Here is a 26,434-nt window from a genome sequence, read left to right on the forward strand (position 1 = left end):
TTGTCGATGTGACGAAATTCTCTCCTTAAACATGAATGATGTAGAAGATATGGGAAAATACGTTATTGTGACATTGCGGCAAACAAAAAATTTAACAACAAGAAGATTCACCATAACCGATGATGGCTGCAGCTTCAAGCCTTGCATGTTATACAGAAAATATGTAAATCTTCGGCCTCCTGGAACAGAAAGCCTAAGATTTTTTTTGACATACCCACATGGAAAAATCTGTATTATTGGAAATAACAATTGTACCATTATTTTCAACATATATGACGATAAAACAAAATTTTCTAATGTAAATAATACTACTAACTTGTAAATATTTTGCAAGTTAACTGTCAGTTTTACAAGTTAGTGACTTGATAAAATAAACTTTCTTGATTAATATTGTGTTTTTGGAAACTGACGTTTACAAATGAGAAACAAATAAAATCATTAATTATATAGCTCTGAAACAACTTGAATAGGTATAATTTTGAGTAAGTAGGTACCACTATTAATGATCTGCCTACCCAGCAAGGTATTACTAGCGGTCCTGACCTGACAGAGGTTGTCCTGTACAGTATGTATTTGACTAGACTCCTCCTAAACGGTTGGCCGAATTTTGATTTTTGTGTGTTCAAGTGGATTCGGCAAAAAAAATTCGGATTGAATAAAAAATTAATTTGAGAAACATGAAAAAAAACGTGGATCCAAACCCATTCTCGAATCCACTTGAACATACATACAAAATTTCATCGAAATCCGTCCACCCAATTAGGAGGAATTCAATGAAATGAACATGCAAAGAATAATTATATACATGGAGTCCCATTTTGAAAGATCCCCTATAATATTATAAATAATATAATGAAATTAATTACTTCCTACGAACAGTACGAATAGTCTATTCAAAAAAAAATTAAAAGTTTCTTAGTTTTCAGGGGGACATTGAATGCAGATATTCAATATGAACTTGAAGTTTTACCTATATCAAGGCTGAGTATATTTTTTAAAGAGGGGATATACATTTCCGGAGAATATTAATCTCCTTATGAAACTAAAAACATTATTCGTCTCCTTCGTTTTTTCCATAAAATTTAGAATTTTTGAATGAATGATGATATGAAATGATTCATACTCAACATTCAATCACTTGTTTTTGTATTCCATACGAACATATCCAAAAAAACAACAAGTTGTTTTCTTAATTTTACTGCAATCGCACACATGTGTGACACCGCGATAATAAAATCTCACAAAAGTTGAATGTAGAACCGGAAAAGGCTCATTAGCGAGAGCCGTACGTCTTACCGAGTGAAAGGATTGCATGCATGAGCGGAAAACGCTCACGCTCATGAGCGAGAGCCTTACGGCTCACCGTGTGAAAGGAACCTTAGTATGCATCTTTACGTATCATACGTTAGAGTGACATATGTTTTCATTGCGTCTAGTTACGAGTTTCCTTATCAGCTTCCGTTATTTTTATAAAGTTATACATTCATTTCTTTTCATTCAATTTCAGGGTGAAATTGAATCTATAATATATATTTTTCATTATTTTAACATTGGACTCAAAATTTCGTCGAGTTATTTCGCCTTCACTACCAGTGACGTGCATTGTGAAATTCACAAGGATAAGTGGAATTGATTTAACAGCTTGCAGACTTCATTACAAGGATCTTCCGCCTCTGGTCAGTTTGTTGAGCTCAATCAATCTGCTTCTGGAGTGTGAGTACTGCAACAAGATCCATTCCATCGAGATCATCCTCTTAAGGGTAAGACATACCATTTTTGAAGTTAATTCCATTTATCCTTTTTCTTCGTGAAGTGTTGGGATTTCTCCTATTTTTCATTCTGAAAGATATAGTCCACTAATTCTCATATCGAAATTCAAACTATTCTAAGGGTTGAACCACTTAGGTTTTGCCAACCTAATTCTCCCCAACATATCATGATTGTAATATTATAGATATAAGTATTATACAGGGTGGCCACTTTTTTAATGGGATTGTATTGGTAACTTTTAAACCATAAGAGTTAGAAGGTCGGTCAAATAGAGAAAAAGTTGCATGCATAGAAGCTTTATCAAGTAGTTCAAACAAATCGAGATTATCAGGGCCGGTTATTGAGATATCATAAGAAAAGTAAATTTTGTCATTTTGATTTTTCCTTTTTTTCCACTTTATTTCAAATATTATCAAAAAATGTTACAGGAACTTTTATTCGACAGTAAATTATCCTCATTTCGACGTAATCAGATTTCGTATCCAACGTTTCGTACTCTCTGGGCCACCCTCAACCTCATTTTTTTCATTTTTTGTATATTTTATGACACTTTTCGAAATAACTTTTATCACTGAATTCAACGATATATTATTCAAAGTTGATTTTCAGGTGATTTTGACCCTTATCCAATTTTCTTTGGGTCGGATCTGTATTACATTTAGGTACCTTCAGTTTAATTAACAACATGCAATACATTTCGATAAGAAAATCAACTAACCCATCTTGAACTAAATGAAACATAGCAGAATAAAAGCAAGAAACCAGTAATAATTATTTACATATTTCAATTCATAATAATTTAACGAAAGTATCATTTAATGAAAGAAAAATCAAATGATTAGTTGAAAGTAAATGATAATTAATGAAGTAATGTGTTCGAAATGTCCACCATTTTCTGAAATGCACACGGTTCTGGAACCCATACTTCTTACACATTTGCTTGTTTCGTCTCCTGGAATACCTTCCAATACATTCTCAATCTTCTCGCGAAGAATCACTATTCTTGGATTTGTTATTTGTTCCGTTGAAACAAATTACTGAATGGAACTTTATTTTGAGATCATTACGATATAATTTTTGCAAGGCTTGGTATTCAAATTTAAAATCATTGTATGCGCGTCTCTTGACTATTTTATTGACAGCAATTTTTGATAAATGCCATTCACTGGCCACAGTTCTCGATTTTTTTTTCTGGGTTCAATTGAATTTGTATCAGAACATTGATATCGTTGATAGACTAATTTTTTCTTACATACACACCAGTAAATATGAATAACAAACAAAATCACCTGAAAATCAACTTTGAATGACATTGTATGATATATCGTTGAATTCAGCGTTAAAAGTTATTTCCAAAAGTGTCATGAAATATGCAGGTCCTTATTGAAAAAAATGAGGTTGAAGGTGGCCCAGAGAGTACGAAACGTTGGATGCGAAATCTGATTACGTCGTATTGAGGATAATTTACTGTCGAATAAAAAATGCCTGTAACATTATTTGATAATATTCGAAATAAAGTGGGAAAAAAAAAATCAAAATGACAAAATTTACTTTTCTTATGATATCTCAATAACCGGCCCTGATAATCTCGATTTGTTTGAACTGCTTGACAATGCTTCTATGCATGCAACATTTCTCCATTTGACTGACTTTCTAACTCTTATGGTTTTAAAGTTACCAATAAAATCCCATTAAAAAAGTGGCCACTATGTATACAAGGTTAGTCAAGGACGATGGCGCCCTAGACTTTAATGGAAACCAGGTAAATGGTGGCCTGTGGCCGCCGGAAAATTATGAGTCATCACAAATATAACGATATAATTAGATATAATTATCATTTCACAATATGGTATAGTTTCGGCCTCTCTTATTGAGAAGCTCAACTGGATATTCAAAGACAGGCTGGGGATTCCCCAATGGAAGCCGCTATCCTCAGTTTTCAGGTTAAGTGCCGCAATATGTAAGGCATATTTGTTTTGACAAATTCGAATTCCAGTTCATCGTTTTTTTTCCTTCATATGTGCTAGGCTACATTGGCTCATCTACACAACGATCATTCAATTATCTATAAGACTCTATCAAATTCATTAACCACCACCAGACATGCACAACATCCATGACCTAGGCGAGAATCGAACCCGGTACCCTCGGCACCACAGACAACCTCCCAGTCGACCATACTACCGAGGTAGTCCTTCATCGTTTTTAATTGACCAAAATTCTGTGTTGTGTATTCTTTGTTTATCCATTAACTTAGTAGAAAACAATCGTAAGTAGGGGAGACTGGGGAGTGTTGATACAAGGGGAGGTTTGATATACGTTCAAATTTCCCGCCTCGGTTCTTCAAAGAAGGCGTAATCGAGTGCATTTCCTTTATGAGTGTGGGAATAGTATTTGAAATCTGATAACGATCGCGTCACGAACAAGAGTTTTTAAGCTTAAAATGTGTTTTCTACATATGCGATGTAAAAATTTTCATAACAAACGTAAGGCTTTATCTGTTTATCAACTAAAACTAACGAAACTTTAACTTTATTCTTGATGCACATTTCATTGAGAACATATACTCCAGTAGTACAGATCTTCAATCGAATATAATAATATGTTCACGTCCTATATTTTCTAAATTTTCTTCTAGAGAGGTTTGATATAGTAAGTCTCACCTCAAAAGAAAAGTTTTAAACAGAAATGCAAAAACAAAAAAAAGTGTGTTTGATGATTTGGATCCTGAGGACGAAAATGAAAAAAATCCTTTTTCTGATGAACGCCGAAAATAATGAATTGCAGTAGATGCAAGCTGGATCATCATCTTAATCAGAAAATGGAGTACTATTCCGCCTGTGCATGTGTCAGTAGTAAAAAAAATGTTTACTTGCGAATTAATTAGAAATTAGGTAGTGTTATGATAAAAAAATATTAATTTCTTATTATTGCTTGTACCTTTTATTTCTTATTGTATCAATCCTCCCTCTTAGTGTATCAAGCCTCCCATGTATAGGCAGGTTTGAAAAACCGACAATTTCAAGAACTCATAATCAAGATTGAAATTTCATTTTTCAGTTATTAAATATTGATGAACGTTTAAGCGAAGTCCTTAAATTTCACTCTGACATAAATGGATTGGTAAATGTTAAACACAAATTTTTTATTAACAATTCTGTGAAAAATGTATCAGTCTCCCCAACTGATTTATTCAATATCACAATTTTTTTCAATCGTTATTATAACAAGCATATTTTTGAGAAAATCGTGGCCGATAACTCTGGGGTAATGGAAGCCGGCCACGATTACGCCATCAGCGAAATCATGTTAACTTCATTGGATAACGAAAAAGTCAAGTAGAAATGCAGGCTGTTACATTTGAAAAAATCTAGAAAAAACAATTTGAAATTCTTCATATTTGGACATTGATAACAGACACCCTGTATAAGAGAGGTTGATCATTTAGAAACGATGACTAGGCAAATTTTTAATTTAAAAGAAATTCTGATCGAATTCATGTTTCTATCACTTCTGGAATTCGGTAAATGGCTTTTACCGAACTGTACTGTTTCGTCGAAATTTTTTCTGAATAAGATCCGTACCGTTAGAAAAATATCCCTAATAATTTGCATCATGATAGAGGTATTGAAGAGCATTGAAAATATGCAAAAATATAAGGGGTGTTCCATTTGAAAAATCACTCATTTGTTGAATAATTTTATTTGGGAACACACTGTATATCAGGAATAAATTTCCAGAGATGCAGCATTGGAAGAACAGAGGGAATGCTTTTCAACTAAATTCCTAAAACGTCTGATTTGGCAGCTATGGAAGCCTAACGCACTATTGCAGGACCCTGCATGTTGCTGCATACTCCAGGATCACAATAGCGGAATGATCTTGAGAGGAGTTCTAACATCTTTCGTGCCTTAGCACAAATATTCTGTGTGTGTTGGGACCAACTCAAGTCGCTGGAGACGGTGACGCCAAGATCGTTCTGCGAGGAAGTCTGTTTCAGTTGGTGGTCAGCTATAACATAGCGAGTAGGGGGTTCTTCTTGCCAATGTGGAAAACGACACATTTGTCGAGGTTCAAAGGTAGCAGCCAGTCTTCACACCATCTGAGTAGAATAATTAAATATTCCTGTAATATTTTATGGCCTGTGGCAGGAGCAAAAAGCTTGGTGTCATCCGCAAGCATCGAGCATAGAACCCTCAAGAAAGTAGCAAATCATATGTATAAAGAAGGAACAACAGTGGCCCCAAAACGGACCCCTGAGGTACCCCACTAGTTAAATGTCTAGTATTGGAGACAGATTCAGAAACCCTGACAAAGAACTTTCTCTCACCCCGAAACTTCCTAACTTCGCAATAAGCCGCCTTAACGGCACTCAGTCGAATGTCCTCGAGAAGTCCAGGTAAATAACATCAACAGGGACTCCCGCATTATAACTCCTGGTCCAGTTATCCAGGCACTCCAGGAAGTTGGTAATGACTGATCTACCGGGCAGAAACCCATGCTGGCAGTTTAGAATTAAATTATTGACGAGAGAGAATTCCATCATTTGATTCGCAATTATTTTCTCCATAGTCTTGCATGCGAGCGACGTCGAACTTATTGGTCGGTGGTTGTGTGAAGAAAATTTATCACCCTTTTTAAATATAGATGTGACTGACGCCGACAACCAGGAAAATGGTAGAGTCCCAGACCGGAAAGATTTCTCAAAAAAAAATTTTAGCGGTTTTGATAATGAGGCTGCAGAAGACTTCAAAATTTGGGCTGTCAGGTCATCAGGGCCGGGTGCTGAAGATGTGTCCAGACTCTCAAGGTGTCTCTGAATAGTCTCCCGGCCGAATCCAAAATCACACAGGGATTGACCTAAATAGTGTGAATTTATGTCTGGTATAGGACCATCAGGCTCAACGGTGAAAGAAGCCGAAAAAACATCTGCCAAAATTTCAGGGGTCTCCTGGAGGCTCCTGCACATAGAACCAGGAGCATTCCTCACCAGTGGTGTTGAAACTTAAGACTTGAGGGATGATCGCATGCACTTGAAGAATTTCTTTCGGTCACAGCTCAATCCAATCTTGGTCTCGTTTCCTGAATGCTTTCAGTTTGTCCAAGTTCATGAAGTTGTTTGATTCATGTGTATCAGTTTTTGTTGAGTATGATTCTCAAAAATTTGTTTTTGTAGTAGTCGAAGTTTTTTGTAATTAATATCTGAAATTTTACTCCAAATTGGATCTGCATACAAGAATGCTGGCCTAATTCCTTGTTTAAAAATCCGAAGTTTGGATTTCCGGCTGAGTTTGCTGTGTTTACTAATCAATGGGAAAATTTTGTTAAGAATTGTGTATCAAATTTGTGAAATGTTACCTAAATGCTTATTGAAAGATAATTTTTTTTCATCTAGGGGGACCCCTAGATATTTAACCGAATTTTGACTGTGGATTACCTCGCCGTTGAATTTTACCTTGCAGCTGATTGGTGGAGTTTTGCGTCTTTGGGTGAAGTGAGTTAATGTTGGTTTTTTGGTGTCAATTTTGATTTTCCACTTGTTATAATGTCTTTCTAGTTTATTTACATGAGCTTGAATATATTTGTTGTCATAATTTGGGTCTGATGATTCCGAAAGTATAGCCCTGTCATCTGCGAAAATTTTTATTTTTGTCTGGGGCGTTTTTGGAATGTCATTAATGCAGTAGTTGAATTGGGTTGGATATAACAATCCTCCCTGTGGAACTCCTGCAGAAATTGAATATTTGGTTGAGAGAATTTTTTCTACTCTTACTTTGTATGTTCGACCCTGTAGGTAAGAGTGGATAATTTTGATTAGATGTGGAGGGAGTTTGGTCATAAGGAGCTTGTAAATAAGAATATTATGCCACACAGTGTCAATAGTATATTCTAAAACAAGTTGCAGAATGGGCTTCTATTCTAACACGAATGCGAAATTCGAAAACGAGCGACGAAGGAGCGAGTTTTCGAACGCATGAGTGTTGGAATTGCCTTCTGCAACGAGTATTAGACGATATTTTCTCTATTTCAGTCAAGTTTTGTGAATTGTTGTCGAAATTAAATGAAAAATTTAGATTGAATATCCTAGTGACATTTGTATTGTATCATTGCAGTTGGTGTGACTGTTACGAACATTGACAGATCACGGAATTTGGATATGAATCGTACGTTTAGAATTTTGAAATAATTTACAATTACTCATTAAATTCGTTAGTTATGTCTGACGAAATCGATTTAACACCACCAGAATTAAGAGAACTGGCGATTAATGTTGCAAATCATTTCACTATATCCGAATTATATTATTTTGATAATTATTGACGTTTGTTGAAATTTGATAGGGTTGGAAGTCAATATAGACAACCACAAACCGAAAAATATAACTGAAAACGATGCTGTAATGAGTTTATTACAGCACTGTTTTTAGAACTGCAATGAACTCATTACGATACTGAAATAGAGAAAAGCTTTTTTCAATGTCTAAATTGAGCATAGCAGTGATCTTTTTATAATTGAAATTTTTTGTTATTGAGTCTGTGATAGTTGCTAGTTGTAGAACCGTGCTATGGAATGTTCTAAATCCGTATTGTTCGTCTATTATTTCGTAAGAATTATTTTCGTGGTCTTGAATGTTATTCAAAATAATTCTTTCAAAACTTTTGACATTGTTGGCAATAAGCTTATAGGGCGGTATCTATATTGGATGCGAATTTTGGGTCCTTTTTAGGTTTAGGAAAGAAGAGGACTATCGCTTTTTTCCAGGAGTTCGGAAAATAATATAGTTTTAGACTGCTATTAAAGATATAATTGAGCTGTACTATAGCTTTCCTCGGAAGATGTTTCAGAGTTAGATTTCTGATTTTATCTCCTCCGTGGGCTTTTTTAGTTTTCAATGCCTTGATTATTTGTCTTATTTTATTGGGGGAAGTTGAGTGATCCGGAGGAATGTCTAAATTAGAATTAATAAATGAGAAAACTGTTTCTGCAACTGTTCTTTCAGTTCGACGGTCGGACATATCACGTGTCGAATTATGAATTTTTACATAATTTTCTGCTAGATGATCTGCTTTACTTTCTTCGTCGAAAATCCAACTATGAGGTCCGTGCAATGTGGAAATTCTACTGGGATTAGAGTTGTTTTTCAATTATCGAGCAATCCTCCACATTTAATCTGATTTGGTTAAATTTTTTGTGAATTTTTCTCATTCCTCGGTTTTCAGCGAGTTTAGCGTTGCCCTCACAAGATTCACTGAGTCCTCATACTGTGATACAAGCTCATACTATCATTTTGCTGGAGTCTGTTGCGTTATTTATTTTTAGTTTCAATTAGTTCTTGAACGTGAGGTGGAAGGTGGAATCTTTAATTAGTGGTACTTCTGCGTTGTAAATTCAAATGTAAAATTCTTCAATAACTTTTTATTAGAAAACTTGACAACACAATCACAACTGATTAGCTTTTGTTTTGCCAATTTTGAGAATATTAGTTTGAGCTTCTGATTGGCTGGGATCAGGTTTTAATTGATGTATCCTGTCAAAATCAATGGAAAAAAGATCGAAATGAAAGGTATGACATTGCGGCGCCGCCACGAAATAATAGTATATTGTGCAACAAGTGGGGAAAGTCCAACTTTTCTCGCGAGTGTGGAAGTTTGTGGCACGAGCCTGAAAGGCGAGTTCCGCAAACACACGAGCGAGAAAAGGACTTTCTCCACATGTTGCACAATATACTATTATTTCGTGGCGGCGCCGCAATGTCATACCTTTCATTTCGATCTTTTTTCCATTGATTTTGACAGGATACATCAATTAAAACCTGATCCCTGATTGTTATTCATTTTTATGTTTTGATTAATTAGTTCTTTGAATTTCGTCAAGTCTGTATAGTATGTAGCTTTAGGTTTTGGTAGAGAAGAAGAGTTAGATTTGGGTATGATCGTTAATACGGGAAAGTGATCAGAGTCTAATAAAATTCTTGAATTGTGAAGGGTTGGGTTATTGTTATGTTTTTGGTTTTCATTAGGTCTATTGTTGACGGTGTATTGTGATTTGTAGGATAATATGTATATGAATTTCTTGGAAAATTTAAGAAGTAATTTGTACTATCCAAGTATCTTTTCAAAAGGTTGCCGTTGGAGTTGGAAGTAGTACAATTTCAGGTACTATTTCGACAGTTGTAGTCACCGTCAAGGTTCATCAATCATCAGGTTATCTAGTTAGTCAGTGTCTAATGGAGTTTGGTGACCGTTATTGAAATTTACAATTGTTAGATCGTTTATCTTAATTGCTTGTGACTCGGTATGAGTTTGTATTTCAATAGGTTTCAAATGTTTCTTGTAGTAAATGATAAGACTAAGAAAGTTTCGGATTTTAGAGGTTTATGTTTATTCAATTTGAAAATTATTTCTTTAGTTAGGGCTTCCAGTTCGATAACTTTATTAGTAATACCGTTGGCACGAAATCGTGGAGGAAAAACTACTCTTATCAATTAATCTTCAAATTAATTTAAATGATATATGATTACTTCAAACTAATACCGTTGGCATTCCATGATATAAGATTAGGTAATATCTTTGAATAAGGCTTTAAAAGCCATATTTTTCTGATATATTTAGAATTTTTGCCACCTTATGCAATTTTTAAGTTTAATTTTCAGCTCTCTAACTAACGAAATAAGTTGCGTTAGATTACATATAGAATTTAGTTCTTTCAATTCATTCAGTAGAGTTTGAAAGTCGTCTGAATTGTCTGTTTTAGTGATTGATTTGGTCGTCGAATTTGTCGGAAAAAGGTCATTTGTGACCACACTTGAATAAGGGAATTTGTTTGATTCTATAATAGTCTTGGGGGAAGTCTGGGGAGATCTTTTGAAGTAAATCGCGGTGCGTTTATTAGTTTTAGGGTTGTTGATTTGTCAGTGTTTTTTATTGATTCCACATACCTTATTAGCACAGAGCATTTGGAGTAATTGGCCGTATGAGGCCCGTTGCAATTAGCACACTGAATTTGATCGCGATCAATACGCGCTACAGTCCGAGGTTAACTTAACGCACCTTGGCTTAATATTACAATTTGCAGATCCGTGTCCGATTTTTAGCAACGGTGACACTGTGTAACACTTTGTTTTTTTGTACAGTCCTGTCACTGTACAGGGTGGGCAAATTTCGATGTTTTAGCACTACAACTTTTAAACCAGAAGAGATAGACAAAATCTGATACCCTATTCTCGGTTTATTTTTCTAAGAAATTAACAAGAGTAGTATTCATTTTTGGCCACCTGCTTTTGTTTTCGAGTTATAAGCGAGAATTGTAAAAATGGCGATAACGAAAAACTTTTATATCTCCGCTAATACTGATGCTAGAGCTCTGAAGTTAAAACATTATACAGGCACTTTTTTACGTAGAATCCAGTGGCGTGTTCGTGTTTTCAAAAAGGTTTTTAGTTACGAACCAAGTTACCCAAGGTTAAGTTTTTTTTCAAATGGGAACACTAAATTTCTGTTGCTAGCTAGCTCAACGTTAAGCTAGCAAAACCTTAAAGCCTAATCATGTAATCAAACAGTGCTTGGCGGTTTTTGAATATTAAGAAACTGCATTTTTTCATATTTTATCTTATTATTATTGATAGTGATTTACAGTTGGTTCCCATTTCACGTGCGTTTTGCAATATTCCTTCTCATTCCATCATTTTTTTTATTGATGTGGCACCACCTAATGCTAAAAATCAAGTTGCTTGATAGAATACAAGTACTTGATTAATAAATACTTGACTTGAATTGAGATTGAAAAACTATTACTTGACTTGAGCTTGTCTTGATTTCAAGTCAAGTCAAGCGAAGTAGCTTGAATATCAAGTCAAGCCTTGAATCCCTAAAAATAATAGGGAATGAAATTGAACCCGAAGTATCTTGCAACAACATTCAATGGATTAGATTTGGCAAAAAATATCATGTTCCTATATTTGGGGGTTTCTGAATTCTCATAAATTCTCTTAAATTATAAAAATAAGGAAAATTGCAATTTATATGAGAATATTGAAAAGGATGAGATATTTGCGATGTGAGCAATACAAGAAAGTTGAGAGAAATTTGGGAATCATATGCCACGATAGGAATCCAATATTAACATAAATATGAATAATACATGACACTCCTAAATTACAATTAGTCAAAACAATTATGAATTCAATGAATATAAGTCATGTTAAAACACGACTTTTGAATAACATACCACCTACTTTCATTCTTCAAGTTTCTTATGATATTCTTGCAAATTCTGAAGTATTTCTTAATGGTGAAACTACCAGAGATGAGAACAATAATATAATTCCGTTTTCGGTAAGAACTGAAAATGTACTATTAGATTTTGAATCATCAACACTATTGATGACCTCTTTGGGTTTCCATGGATGAATAGGTTAGAGAACAAAAGATCTAGGTACATGATCTCGGTTCCCGGAAGGCTTATCGAGTCACAACGACCCCATTTCAAAATATTATAGGTACAAAACGATTTTAAATAATTAGATTTTAAATAACGTTATGCAGGTTATGAAAAATTACAAAACTTATTTTTGGTTTATCTATCTATCACTTTATTCAATTAAAGTATGAAACAATCGAAATGAGAATAAACTATAATAGCTTCTTCTAGTGAAACGTTCATGAGTTATAAATTTGCCTTATCGAGAGGAACAGTTTAATGGGGCATTTTAACGTAGTATTCTTTAATTTTTGGCCATTTGAATTCAAATTAGCCGTTACTGAGGAAATTATGTCAGAAATTCAAATGAATTGTTGAGAATTTTTTTAAGGGGACGCCATAATATTATGAATTCAGTTATTTTCATTCATACGAAATGATTTATGGATTCAAGGAACAGAATCATAATTCGATAATACGGGTTTCTATTTCCGTTTTTTTTTGTGAATATAGTGTAGCATTTTTTCGCCAATATCGATATGGAAAATGTAAAACATGGATTCAATGAGGATCCTTAAATATTTCATTATTTTAAAGGGCAAGAAGATGACTATCTTCTGATTCTTCTGATGATATCGAATAGAGAATTTTCTCAAAACGTTCAAATAACTCACAAAAGCTTCAGAATATCAGTGCAATTATATGATCTAAGTCACATATTATTGAGCATTCCATTCAGAAAGATAGCTCATAGCTGCTTCCAGTATAACCGGAAATGACAAAAACATGGAAATATTTTAGATTTTCTTGGCATCCCGTATAACACACTGAAAATCAATTACATAAAAATATATCGAGTAGTTCTCCGTATTATTTTAGGTGGGGTTGATATAGTTATTTTCCTAACAAGTGTGGAAAGTGATACTTTTCCGCAAGAGACTGCAGTTGACCGAACGACGCGAAGCGGAGTGCGGTCAAGCTGTCGAGTGCGGTAAAGAACCTTTCCACATGAGTTAGGAACAATTATAGTTTTGAATCATTTTCAAATATTTTCATACCTTCAAATAATTGAAAGTTAATTTTAATATTTTCATATCTTCAAATCATGATTTGAAGATATGAAAATATTAAAATTTACTTTCAATTATTTGAAGGTATGAAAATATTTGAAAATGATTCAAAACTTAAAAATGTATGTGCAGGTACATGAAACTTTTGTTTCGATCAATTTCATGGATAAATAAAACTATTAAGTTTTATTCCATTGTGTACTTCTGTATACTCGCGTATGGAATTGAGCGTTTATGAATCTCAAAGAAAGAGATATAATCGTTTTTTGGTCTTGGTTGCTAATATTTCACCAATAACATCTTGATTACAAAGAAAATATGGCTATTATAATGAGCAAAAAAACTTTTTACATTACATGTTTAATCAACAAAGTAGGTAGTTACTTCAGGTATAAACCCATAAAATGTTTTCCATAATGAATTCATTTTCAAAGTTGAAATAATACAACGATTATACAAATCATTAACCTAGAAAATGTCGAAAATAGAACATCAATACAAAGTGAATAAGTAGAAGTAGACACAAATGTCGATTTTTTCAGTTCATTTATTTCTTATCTAAAATTAGATTATGAAATTCTCAAATGTATTTTCTAAGATTTGGATTTCATAGAACTAATTATAACATTTTGAGTAAGATATTTACCTTAATTGATAAAAAATAGTAGTATCATTATAAACTCATTACAACCAAAAGAGAGAAAGTTAAATAAATCCAACCAGAACTCATTAGTTGTGGGGTAGTAAGTTGGTATATTAGCAGTGGCGGTTTTGAAAGAAAAAGAAGACAATTATGGTTCTCTGTATTCTGTGGTTACAGGTTCAAACACGAGGATATATAATATAGCATTCATAGATCAGTCAGTATAGTGGTAACATTACCTTCAGTTGTTTATAGGCGTATTTGACTGAAATTATTTTTGAACGATGGATCCTCTATCGGAAGTAAAGACTATACTTCGAAGTATTTTAATATCTTCTCCAGTTGTTATTGATGTTAATCAATTAAATAAAGACTTCAGTGAACAAGAAGGTATGGAAATTCCTTACAAAAAGTTTGGAGAAACATCTTTAATAGATTTTTTGAAATCTATTCCGGACGTGTTATTTATTAATGGTGATAGTGAATATTCGGAAGTAACTCCGGTTGAATCTGAAAAATCATCACATGTGAATGATTTAGTGTTGAAACAAAAATCAAAAGGAGTGCCAAGAAATCGTCGTAGCAGCCGCAGAATCAATAACAAACTGTAAGTATTTCATTTATCTGAATATAATTGGTATTTCAATAGTAACCATTTTCCTGCCGCACTAAAACTAATTGTAATAATTCAGAGTCTTATTCAATTCTCAATTATTACAAATTTAATGATGCAGTTCTTACGATGAAAATCTAATCAAAAGTTTTCAGCTCTTTTTTTGTTGTATATTATTTTATTTCTTATTGCATTATTTAATTTGTAGATATGCTTCATTTTATTCTAAGTTATATACAATATATACAGGGTGATTCACCGGGATGGCCTATTAGACGATCATGGAAAATTAATCATAATTTTTAGCTGAAAATTTGCATATCGGGGTTTGAGACAATGATCTTTCTCCCTATAATATTTTCAGATCTCTACAACTTCCGGTTATACCGGAAACATACTTCTACTTCCTCATTTCAAATGGCACACCTAGTATATTATTGCATCATTAGAAGGCTTTTTTGATGGCAATTTCGGCAATATGCCATACTTTGGGAAAAACTCAACGGTTCATGAGTTATTTCTTATGAAAAAAATGGTAGCGATGAGGACTCACATTTTTTTTTAATATTACCGCAGAAAGAGCTTTTTCCAAAAAATTTTTTTCTTTTACGATTTCGCAAATACGTAGTATTATGAGACTGTTTGCGGTTTGGGCCAAAAATGTACAGGGTGTTGATAAGAGGATCATGAACTTGGACAACTGAAATTCATCAAAACTCAAGATTTAAAATTATAACCTATATTTTTTATTATTTCAGTGGGTACTAAGTCCAAAAATACTTTGAGAGTTATCGAGAAAGAACTTTAAATGAGGAAAACCGCTATTTATAACTATGTGGGGTAGTCGGTGATTTCCAAAATACACAGAAAGAAACTGAAATGTGTTCATAACTAAATTTGACATATTAAGAATTGTAATGAATTATTCGTAATTGAAAATTGTATTGGTTTATGGATTTCTCAACAATCCCAACGAACAATTTATAAAAATTCATTAAATGTAAAATTTAGTTATCCAAACATCGAATTTTAGTTTCTTTCTATGTTTTTCGGGAGTAACAGACAGTTATTAACATAGCGGTTTTTCCTCATTTGAAGTTCTTCACCGATAACTCTTGAATTATTCATTTTAGGTACAGGGTTCGCTCAAGTAAGCCCCACTATTTGTACGTAGAATCGATTGAAATAATAAAAAATATGGGTTCTAATTTGAAAATCTTGAGTTTTGATAAATTTGAGTTGTCCAAGTTCATGCCCCTCTTATAAACACCCTGTACATTTTTGGTCCAAGCCGATAACAGTCAAATTACTTAATTAATCAAATACTACGTATTTGACTAATCGAAAAAAAAAAATCCGAAAAAAGCTTTTTCTGTAGTAGTCTGCTTCCGGTATAACCGGAAGTTGTAGAGATCTGAAAATATTTTGGGGAGGAAGATCATTGTCTCAAAACCCAATATTCAAATTTTCAGCTCAAAATTATGATTAGTTTTCCATAAACATCTAATAGGCCATCCCGGTGAATCACCCTGTATATGCAGGTGCAATAAAAAAAATAATGTATCAAATTATCATTTTGAAAAAATATTCAGTTCTTAGAATATCGGAATAATGGTGGCATTAATCATTCAATTTTAATCAATATTTGTTACCGAATAAACATGCTGCATTACATTTTCCTCCCATATGTATATGTATTTAGTCTATCGCTGAATCGCTATAAACTTCCAGAGAAAAATGATCGAGTGATGGGTCGGAAATACTTCATAAATAATCGTGTGCTCAATGCGTGGAATCATCTATCCGTCTCTGTAATAGACTATCTATCTATCAGTTATTTCATCCGAAAATTGCTCGTTATGCGGCCACCCAGTGAAAAATTTTTGATTTTCCTATTTTTGAATGTCTCATTATTTTGAGTAGGTACTGCTATGATTTCATTCAATCCATAATTTCGAAAACTTTCGAAAATATGGGCTGGGTTATAGTCACACGAAGAATTCAAATTCACAATTATATATGTAAGGAGACTCTTGATTAATATGTTATCAAGTCACATTACATGTCAAATTGACAGAAATAATTCAAACTGAAATTTAAATTGAATAAATAATTTGAATGTTGATTGAATAATTAATTATTATTATTATATATTATAAATATATATATTATTATTAATTAATAATTTGAATGTTGAATGTTGATTGAATAATTAACGTTAAATGTTGTTTTATAATGTTAATATCCCAACAAAACTGTTACTGAATAACCCATAGAAGTGTTCCTCTGAAATTAAAGTTTATTTTTTTATCATGGAAAATACAATGTAATAACACAATTTAATGAATTATAAAACATACCTGAAATTAAAGAAACAACATTCCTAGTTAATTATTCAATCAACATTCAAATTATTTCTTGAATTTAAATTTCAGTTTGAATTATTTTTGTCAATTTGACATGTAATGTGACTTGATAACATAAATATTAATCAACAGTCTCCTTACATGGGGGAGATGTAATTATATAAGTATATAATGATAACCTTATTTGATTGTCAATCTTGTTAACCACTTGTTTATTTTTATTAGATTTTATCACTGAGCCTATATCGTACAGAATTGTGATTATCCTAATTTCCGCAGAGATCGCGAAAATTTGCCAGAAAAAAAAATTTTCGTTTCATTTTCCAATTTCGCCAATTAGTACATTAATCGAGTGTTTGCTAAAAACCGAATTTTCACGCATTATTATGATTAGGAGAATATATATCTACTAAGATGCCTATTAAAATGTGGCCGCTAATATTTCTAATGAAATTATTGCTAATTGATTCTTCGGAAAAAAATTCAACAAAATGTACGCTTCAAAACAAAATACTGAAAAATTTATGAAAAGAATCAAAGATTCAGACCACGGGCGTAGCCAGGTTTCAGGGGGGGGGGGTGGTTGAGACAAAGGCGTATACAGATGATAATGGGAAAAAAAAGAATAACATTTGATCTCATTTACATATTATAAAAAAAGTCTTCTGTTTTTTTTTAATATATCAACTTCATGAGAGCCAACCCATTCAGTCTATTGTATCAAGTATGTTTTGAAAAAAAAAGGATTTTCAAAACCCTTTTTTGGAATTTAGTTTATTTCTTTATATCGATTCCTATCAATATATTTAGGAAATAAATACCGTCTTAGTATTTATACAACAGATTACTCAAACTCGAATTTATGTGTAGAAAGTTTATATTCAAGAAACCGGAAAAAAAATGAAAATTTTCACTTTTTTTGCATTTTATTCAATGTTTTATCATGAAATTTTACTGGCAAACCTCAGATTCGAATTCTGAACCCCAGAAACAAAAAAAATAAATCGAAGAAATTAAAACTACCCCATCAACTAGGTTTTAGCGGAGATAGATAAAATACGCCAATTTTGAATTATCGTTTGAGCCAGGTTTATCGAACGAAAAATTTGATGGAAGAAAACGCCAGAAGATTAATTTTTTTTTGTGATTTTCTTTAAATGTTCTGTCACGAAATTTTGGTGGTAAACCTCAGATTCGGATTCAGCACCCAAAAAAAAAAATACATACGATTGAAGAAATCAAAACTACCCCATAACTTTCACTTGAGGGGCACATGTGAGCACAAATTGACTGAATTACGTGGAGGTAAATTCAATTCAGATTACAAATGAATTAAACTGAGAGTGATCATTTCATTCACTTTTTACAAATTCCATTGAAAAAATATTTTCGAGATTATGAAAAAAAATAATAAGTTTAAAGGTGAACGATCTGAAGTAGTACCTATGTTCAATTCGATCGAATAAAATTCGCTAAATTGTGGAGTCCACAATGCATGTTTAGAATTGATAGAAAATATAAAATCTCATTATTATATACTTAAGAATATGTACTCCTGTAAACTTGATGTTCAGTTATAATAAATTCCCTACTATGTTTAACATAGTAGGGACTATTGAATAAATACTCCAAAAGAAATGTCACTTTTTTTTTGCGTCGAATGATGGTGCATTCGACGCATGCTCAATGGCTTTAAAGCGTCGTACAGCTGGCAATCTCTATCCTCGTCTGACTAGTGATGTTACGCGGTAGCTCTCTTTCACTCTATCTTGAATATTTATCATCTTTAACTGCCAGCAATCCTTATTTGCGGCCAGATTCAATTGAGCAACCGTATATCATAATAAACAGAAAAAATTTAGCTTCAATTCGATTTTATAAATAATAAATGTACGTTATGAACGTATAAATGTATCAAAATCATACCTGTTTACACGTGGCTGCGAAGAGGTGCGGCCAAGTGCGCAGGGGAAAACGTGATTTTTCAGTCTTTATATGTATATTGCCGATATTTTATTCAAAAAACAAGCGAATGAAATCTTTTTCGAAAAATCAATTAGCAATATAGTGATAAAGTATGTCTCTGGGTTCTCAAGTTATATTTTGGTGGACAGTATACTGCAAACATTTTCAGTTCATAGGAGCACATTTGAATTTTCAATGAAATGGCCAATGAGTAATCTTTATGTATTTGTGGATTCTGAATTTGATTTATTGTCTGGATGGTTGAGCAATATTATTTTTTTCAAAATATATAATCTATATTATTATTTTATATTATTTTTTCGTTACATATAGAAATTTGTTTCCAAATAAGTGTCTTGAAGTATCATCACGTCATTTTATGCTTTCATTGCAAGTCACAGACTAGAAAATTTAGTGTTAAAAAATATTACATCAATACGAATTCGAACAAGTGCGCAAAAGCTCCATGATTATTGCAAATAAGAATTGCGTCTTATTTTTATGAATTACACCATATCAAAATTCCGACCTTTTTATATCTTGGCATTTTTTCTATCTTCCCTTTAAATTAGAGCAAAAAAAATCGAACCTAAGCAGTTTAGTTCTCTGGAAGATATCCTGTGGATGAAAGAGTTATCAGATCAGAATAAATTGATCATTTTTTCTTGTGTGGAAGTTACATAGCTAAATTTATAAAATAACTCATTGTTAGTCCGCTATTGCCAATAATAATTAGCCAAGAATAGGCGGGTTAAAACGAAACTTAGACCACTAGCGCATCGGCAAAATATTTATATTTACATTTGTAGAGAAGTGAACATTTTTATTATTATTATTAATAATCCTCATCATCTGGATGTTTATTTTCGCATTATCTATTACTATTTTGAATTGCTCATTATAGATTAGAGAACGTTCCCAGCTGATAGCCTTATTTAATATTCAATATCGTTAACCACTTGTTCAATTTTTTTGGATGTTAAGTATATGTCATTCAGAATTTCCTTCTTATCAATCCTAATTTCCATGGAAATTTTCTAGAAATAAGAAGAAATATATTTCTTATATTTTTTCAATTTCGCCAATTATTGTTGAGCGGTCGCCAAGTAAAGATTTCTTAATATTCATTTTGGAACAATATCGTCCGCATCTTTGCGTGGATTTATTTCGAGGTAGAATATTGATGAATTTATAAATCTCGTTGATTTCGAAATCAGTAGATGAATTGTGGGTAGTAATTTCATTTGTTACTACTGTATCATCAATTTTCATAGTTTTCATAGTTCAAAATCTTGTTATAAATACATTTATACTTTGAATTGCTACTCGAATAATTTATTCACATATAAGATTAGACTTCACTAAATAGTATTTTTTTTTCTAGAAATTCATTTCACTCACCACCACGATTCCAAAAACATCAAGAAGTAATATCAAAAGTTAAAGTTGACGATGGATATTCTAGTCAAATGTCTTATAGTGATAAAAGCACCAATGCTTTAAAACGAAGTACAAATCAAAAGACTTCTTTAAAGTGTAACAAAAAAACAAATAGAGTAGGAAACAGACCTACAAATTATAAAAGTTCAAGTGATAATTCGAGAGAAATTAGACAGAGGCTGAATAGTGGAAATAAGGAAATAGAGGGTTTCTCAAAAAATAATTGTAATAAAAATTTAAAGAACCCTAAAATTGTTGCAGAAACTACAAAACCTCTAAGGAGAATCAATTACAGAGATACTTCCCTTAATAAAGATAATTCATTTAATGTGGATATTTCATTGAAAGGTGAAAGGATTTATTGGAATGGTGGAAACATTAAAAAAACTTACAAAAAGAATAATACAGTTGAAAATTGCAGTGGAAGAGAAAACTCTCTTGAGAAGAATATTAAATCAAATAGATATACAAGGTCAAGATATTTCACTCCAACTAGTAGTAGTCACTTGATGGATAGTGCTGTGAAAAATAAATCAAAGGAAACTCATATAGAAAAATATAAAAGCCTTTCTTTAACCACAAAAAAGAATTGTATTCCGAAAGCTGTACAAGATAACCTTAAAAATTTGATAGCTGATTTTCCTGAAGGAATTTGTTGTTCTGAATTGCCTTTGATTTATAAGAATTTTACTGGCAAAGATCTATTATTTGAAGACTTTGGCTATAGATGTTTAATTTACTTATGTTTGGACCTGGAAAATATTTTTTATTGCAATAAGGAATCCAAATGTGATTACAGACTCTTTGATGTAAGAAAACCTCTGCCTGAAGTAAGTCATATATGTATTACTTATTTATTTTTCTTACGCCTAGTTTCTCAAAGGACATTATAAGCTTTGTTTGAATTAATCTTAGAACCCTTTGAAGGATTTTAGCCATTAACAAAATTAACAGAGGTTTTTGAACAAACTTTGGAAATTTCAATTTTTTAGCTTGTTTCGTTTGAGAGTGGTCATGTTCACAGTCAGACAGACGAACATACAGAACAAAGACTAGAGCTGCTCTGCTACATACAAACGGCATATATTTTTGAAATCAGCCTCGAGAAACTATTCAGATTAATGTAAGACATGCTGTTTTCCAGTGTAATCATTTTACCAATTAGTTGACTGATGTATTTAGAGTTTCAGAAAAGTAGAAAATGAAAATGTTATTGTTATTGTTAATGGCCAAGAAGTACAAATATATCATTCTTCACTTTTTCAAATTTACAAGGTTCATGAATAAGCAGTTACCCTAATTAGTTTATATGAACACAACTTGTGAATACAATATTCCGACCTAATTAGGGACTGCTAGGTAAGGGCCCCCTCATCTATAGCTAGGGTTGCCAGATGTATACGAGGAAAAAACCGGACAAATTTTAATTTTTTATTAGTTCATATTACAAATTACAAAATATAACAAAAAATTACGAAAAGCTTACAGTCTACTTCTTTATATACTTAGCATTTGACGAGACTGCTTTCAACAAAGATTTATTGCTTGACATGGCATCCTCAAATTACGTGCAACTAGCATTTATATTGACATAAACACACAATTCATATTTTACAGTGTTTACGTAGAGACGATTTCTTTCGTCAGTCCATAGATTTCCCATAACATTGTCATGCGCAATGTCTATCTATGTAACTACAAGCAATACTGTTGGTTGTCACGCGGTTGCTCTAGATATTGCGCGGTCGCGCCAGATATTGCGGGAAATTTAAAAACCGGACAATCTTCTGTCCGGTTTACCCAGATTTTTTCGAACGGACAAACATGAAAAAAACCGGACTGTCCGGTCGAAAACCGGACATCTGGCAACCCTATCTATAGCCTTCCCAGGCCCCCTACTATGTCAATGAGCCTCTGGTCAAATCTGTGATACTTTTAGTAACTCAGTTGTTAGTTAACAACTAGCCTTTCAGAAAATGGGTGCTGCTAATCAACTCTTTATAGTTTATAACACAGTAGAACCTCTCTAATCTGCTCTTGGCTAGTCTGACGCTCCGGTTAGTCCGACCTTGATTAGTCACATGATCAAGTATTCACTTGTCGATAACGTACCGCTCGTATCGCCGTTGTTTACTGTTTATTATTTATTGATTTCCTTAGAAACACCATCCTTTTAGTTTCTTTTTCTTCCAGATAGAGTTAGGGCCGGGTTTTTTTAGCGAATAAATAAATTTATTTTGGATAATTCGACCTTTTTTTGTGTTCCGACCATACCTCTAGCCCCAAAAGTGACGGATTAGAGTGGTTCTAGGTAGTTTTATTATAATATACATATATGATTTTATAATCATGAACCTATGAAATAAAATAGCTGATTTTTATTTATCTATATTTGCTTTCACCACTCAAACCATCTAAATATTAAATTAATTTTCATTCCAGCTTAATATTCCCCAAGAGAAGAGTCTTGAAGATATGACTCAAAGTTTGGAATCATCACCTGCAATTCCAGAAATGAGATGGGGTTATTTTGAATCCTTTGTCCCTCATGATGCAGTGAGGTTGGGATTTAAACCGCACAGAATACAAGTGGCTGAGGTATTGGAGGAAGGTACTAGCATAAATGTGACGGTAGCTGATATTTATGATATCTCGAAATTCTGGATAATAATAGATGACTCACAGTTGGACAAATTGATGGATAACATGCAAGAGTTCTATGGCATAAATAGAACGAGATACTTGGTACCGAAATCTTTATTGGTAGAAACCCTTTACTGTGTTGTTTTATTCAAAGGCAAATTTCATAGAGCAGTTATTCTTAACGTGATGCCTGGTTATGAGTACCTCAAAGTTTACTATGTTGACTTTGGAACTTTGGCCAAAGTTTCAAAAACAGAGGTTTGGTTCATTACTAAAGAATTTAGTGAACTCCCAACCCAAGCCATAAGATCTACACTTGGCGACATTTATCCACCAAACCAAGGTACTACTTGGTCTCCATCTGCCAATTATGATTTTAGTAGTTTAACATGCATGAAAAAATTCATTGCAGAAATTATAAGGGTGGATAAACAAAAAAATTTAGTCGACATAAAATTGAATGATGGATATTCTGATATGAGCGATATACTAGTAAATCGTAATCTTGCTAAATTCATAAACAAACCCCAAAAAAAACATTTTGATGATCCTAATTGTAAACCTAGAGTGCAATATGTTCATCTATTTCCTACATTTGATGAAATAGAGAATTGGGTTGTGCCATCTGTGGAAGAAACTGTAGAGTTTTTGAACACCCCGGTTACTGCCGATTTCTTGAACTCGCCGTATTTGAGTAGAACTGTTGATACGAATTTAATCAAAAGCATTGATAAAAATATAAAAATGACTTGTAAGAAGAATAAGTCAGTAATGAAGTACCACAAGTCATCTGAAATTTCACTTAACCACAATATAGAGGAAATTAACAAGATTGCATATGGAGATTTATATAACTCTTTTACAGAAAACAAAACACAAAATATAATAGAAGATAATCATATAAATGAAAGTGAAACTAAAGAACTTGAAGAAATTCAAGATGATGTCTGTGGAGGATATGTAATTGAAGAAAGTGGATGCAAAGGCACTCCAGAAAAGCAAAATATATCTTTTACAAATAAGAGAATATTTGATATTGAAGATCCTGATCTTTTAGTTTCAATATTGAGACAAAGTAGGATGAAGAAATCTTATCCAATTCAAAATGAAGTGTCGAGAAGATTTTAATACTTACTTACTTTAATAATTTAAAAAATATTGAAATCTAAAACTTTGCATAGCATACCAAAAGAATATTAGAAGAATTAAGTGAATCTTTAAATGGAATCAATATTTTATGCAAAAGCTACAATACTTCTAGTAACTAAGTATCAAATATAATTGATAAATATAAATATAATTTAAATTATTGTTGTTGTTTTATTATTGTATCTTTGAATTTTTAATAGACCGAATCCTTCTATCAAATTTTGTTTTATTCAATGTTCTACCATGTTAAGATTGTAGATCCGATTGATATTACAGGAATATTTGTCAAGTTGAATATTATAACAGATCAAACATCGAGAAAAATCTAGTGGTGGAGACTGGATAGGGTTGATACATTTTTTACAAAATTGTTAATAAAAAAATTGTGTTTAACATTTACCAATCCAATTTTGTCAGAGTGAAATTACGGACTTCGCTTAAACGTTTAGCCATATTTAATAACTGAAATTGGAAAATTCAACTTTGATTATGTGTTCTTGAAATTGTCGGTGCAAAGTGTCTCAAACCTCCCTATACATGGGAGGCTTGATACACTAAAAGGGAGGATTGATACAATAAGAAATGAAAGGTACAAGCAATAATAAGAAATTAATATTTTTTCATCATAACACTACCTAATTCCTACATAATTCGCAAGTAAACATTTGGTAATCCTGCCGAATAGGTATATGACCTTAGGACCTCGAAAGACGTCATATTTTGTACGTCAAATGGGCAGCTACGTTGCCAGATAAAGAATTAATCAGGTATTTGAAGTATATCATAGAAAATAGAAATATTTTACGATTTCCCGCCATCGGTCGTAACCTATATATTATCATAGTATATATCCTTATACTATGATATTATCTTAAAGTTTGAATCTTAGTTTGAATTACTGATACAAACAGGAATTACATTTTATTGTAGTAAAGTGCGTGTAGTGAACTGATTTAGTTGTGGAAGAGATTCAATCCTATCATTTGTGAACATAGCATGAAAATATGGAATTGTTGATGCAAGGACAATTCGAGAGGCACTAAAAAATTTTCCCTCCAACTAAAAAATTTTTAAGTAGAGATATTTCGAGATTATTATTCCAATATCGAACCTTCAAGACGACATCACACAAACGCCCCTGTCTTCTAATCTCCTCCATGCAGGGAAAAGCAGAAGGAAATAAATCGTTTTGCTGAAAAACCAAATTTTGATTATTCAAGGAAATGATGTATCTTGGAATGTCTGGTCCCTCTTCACAATCCATCATTTTTTTCCCCAGAAAAACGTTTTCAATGTATCCAAACTATATGCTGTTTCTAAATAAAATATATTATTTAATTTGTATTATTTTAATAAACAAACATATCATTGTCCACTGTGGCTTCTGGCCAACTGTCAGTTGAAGTCAGTGGGAATCCCTAAGAGCCCGTTCACATAACAAGCGCTTTACGCGCGTTTACAAGTACATGAATTTTTATGGAGCGCGCGTAGAGCGCTGTTCTAGGGCTTGCCCGTAGTAAGCGCGCGTTGGCTCGCGCTTCGAGATCATAGGTTTCTAATGTAACCGTTCAGATGAGCGCGCTTGCACGAGCTGATAGATGCCAGAGACGTATTTACGTATTTTCCTTCGATCCGTTCGGTCAGAAATATTTCAAAATGGAACCGGACGCTCCTAAATTATTCATAGATAAAATTGAGAATTTTCCTGTAATATGCCATGACAAGAAGTGTATATTCAGATAAAAACTCAAGGAGACGGGCTTGGGAAGAACTCCTCATCATATCCTGCGAAGGAGATGCTAATAAAGAAAAAAAAATTATTATGTGACCACATAAAAATGATAATAGCTCTTTATTTAGAAATCATGAGACACACGTAGAACGAATACAAATGAAGAGAAATAGTATCAAAATAACATTCACCTACCATTTAACAGCAGAAATTCTAATTATAATTATTCAACAATAAATTATATATCTTATTCTTAAATGGTTTATAATTATTTATTTCTTTGATTTCATTAGGCAGTCTATTGAAAAACTTTGAACAACCATATTCTAGCTGCTGTTTGTGTTGAATTTAATTTACATTTTGGAAAATAATGATATTGTACTTGTGTTATTTATTTTTGATATTTTGAAATGATAGGAGAAAACATTAATTTTTTTCGCATAAATAGAACTTAGACAAATCATTTTTCTACATTTGATGTAATGTTGCGTCCGTTTGAAAATAAACCGGTGTGAACTTAGCAAACTGTTTGACGGAAACGTCCGCAGGCGGTGTCCAGTGGCGTGCGGCAAAAACACTTTTTTTTATGGAAATATTCACTAGATCGGATATAAATTTAGAAAG

General features: G+C 32.6%; 1 protein-coding gene across 1 annotated transcript; it reads left to right on the forward strand.

Annotated features, from left to right (window-relative positions):
* Nucleotides 1–443: 443 nt before the first annotated feature.
* LOC123684857 (tudor domain-containing protein 5-like) lies at nt 444–24,283 on the forward strand. The gene is made up of 3 exons (XM_045624337.1): nt 444–1,760; nt 20,231–21,116; nt 22,729–24,283. Exons 2-3 carry the CDS (start codon nt 20,316–20,318, stop codon nt 24,055–24,057), a joined length of 2,130 nt encoding a protein of 709 aa, XP_045480293.1. The 5' UTR covers nt 444–1,760; nt 20,231–20,315; the 3' UTR covers nt 24,058–24,283.
* Nucleotides 24,284–26,434: the final 2,151 nt, after the last annotated feature.

Source organism: Harmonia axyridis, chromosome 1 (assembly GCF_914767665.1).
Source record: "Harmonia axyridis chromosome 1, icHarAxyr1.1, whole genome shotgun sequence".
NCBI lineage: Eukaryota > Metazoa > Arthropoda > Insecta > Coleoptera > Coccinellidae > Harmonia > Harmonia axyridis.

Excerpts from the sequence above, each read along its gene's own strand:
- LOC123684857 (XM_045624337.1), top strand. The coding sequence starts at position 20,316 with ATGTCTTATAGTGATAAAAGCACCAATGCTTTAAAACGAAGTACAAAT. Across the intron at positions 21,117-22,728 it reads TAAGAAAACCTCTGCCTGAA|CTTAATATTCCCCAAGAGAA; the intron begins GTAAGTCATATA and ends TTTTCATTCCAG.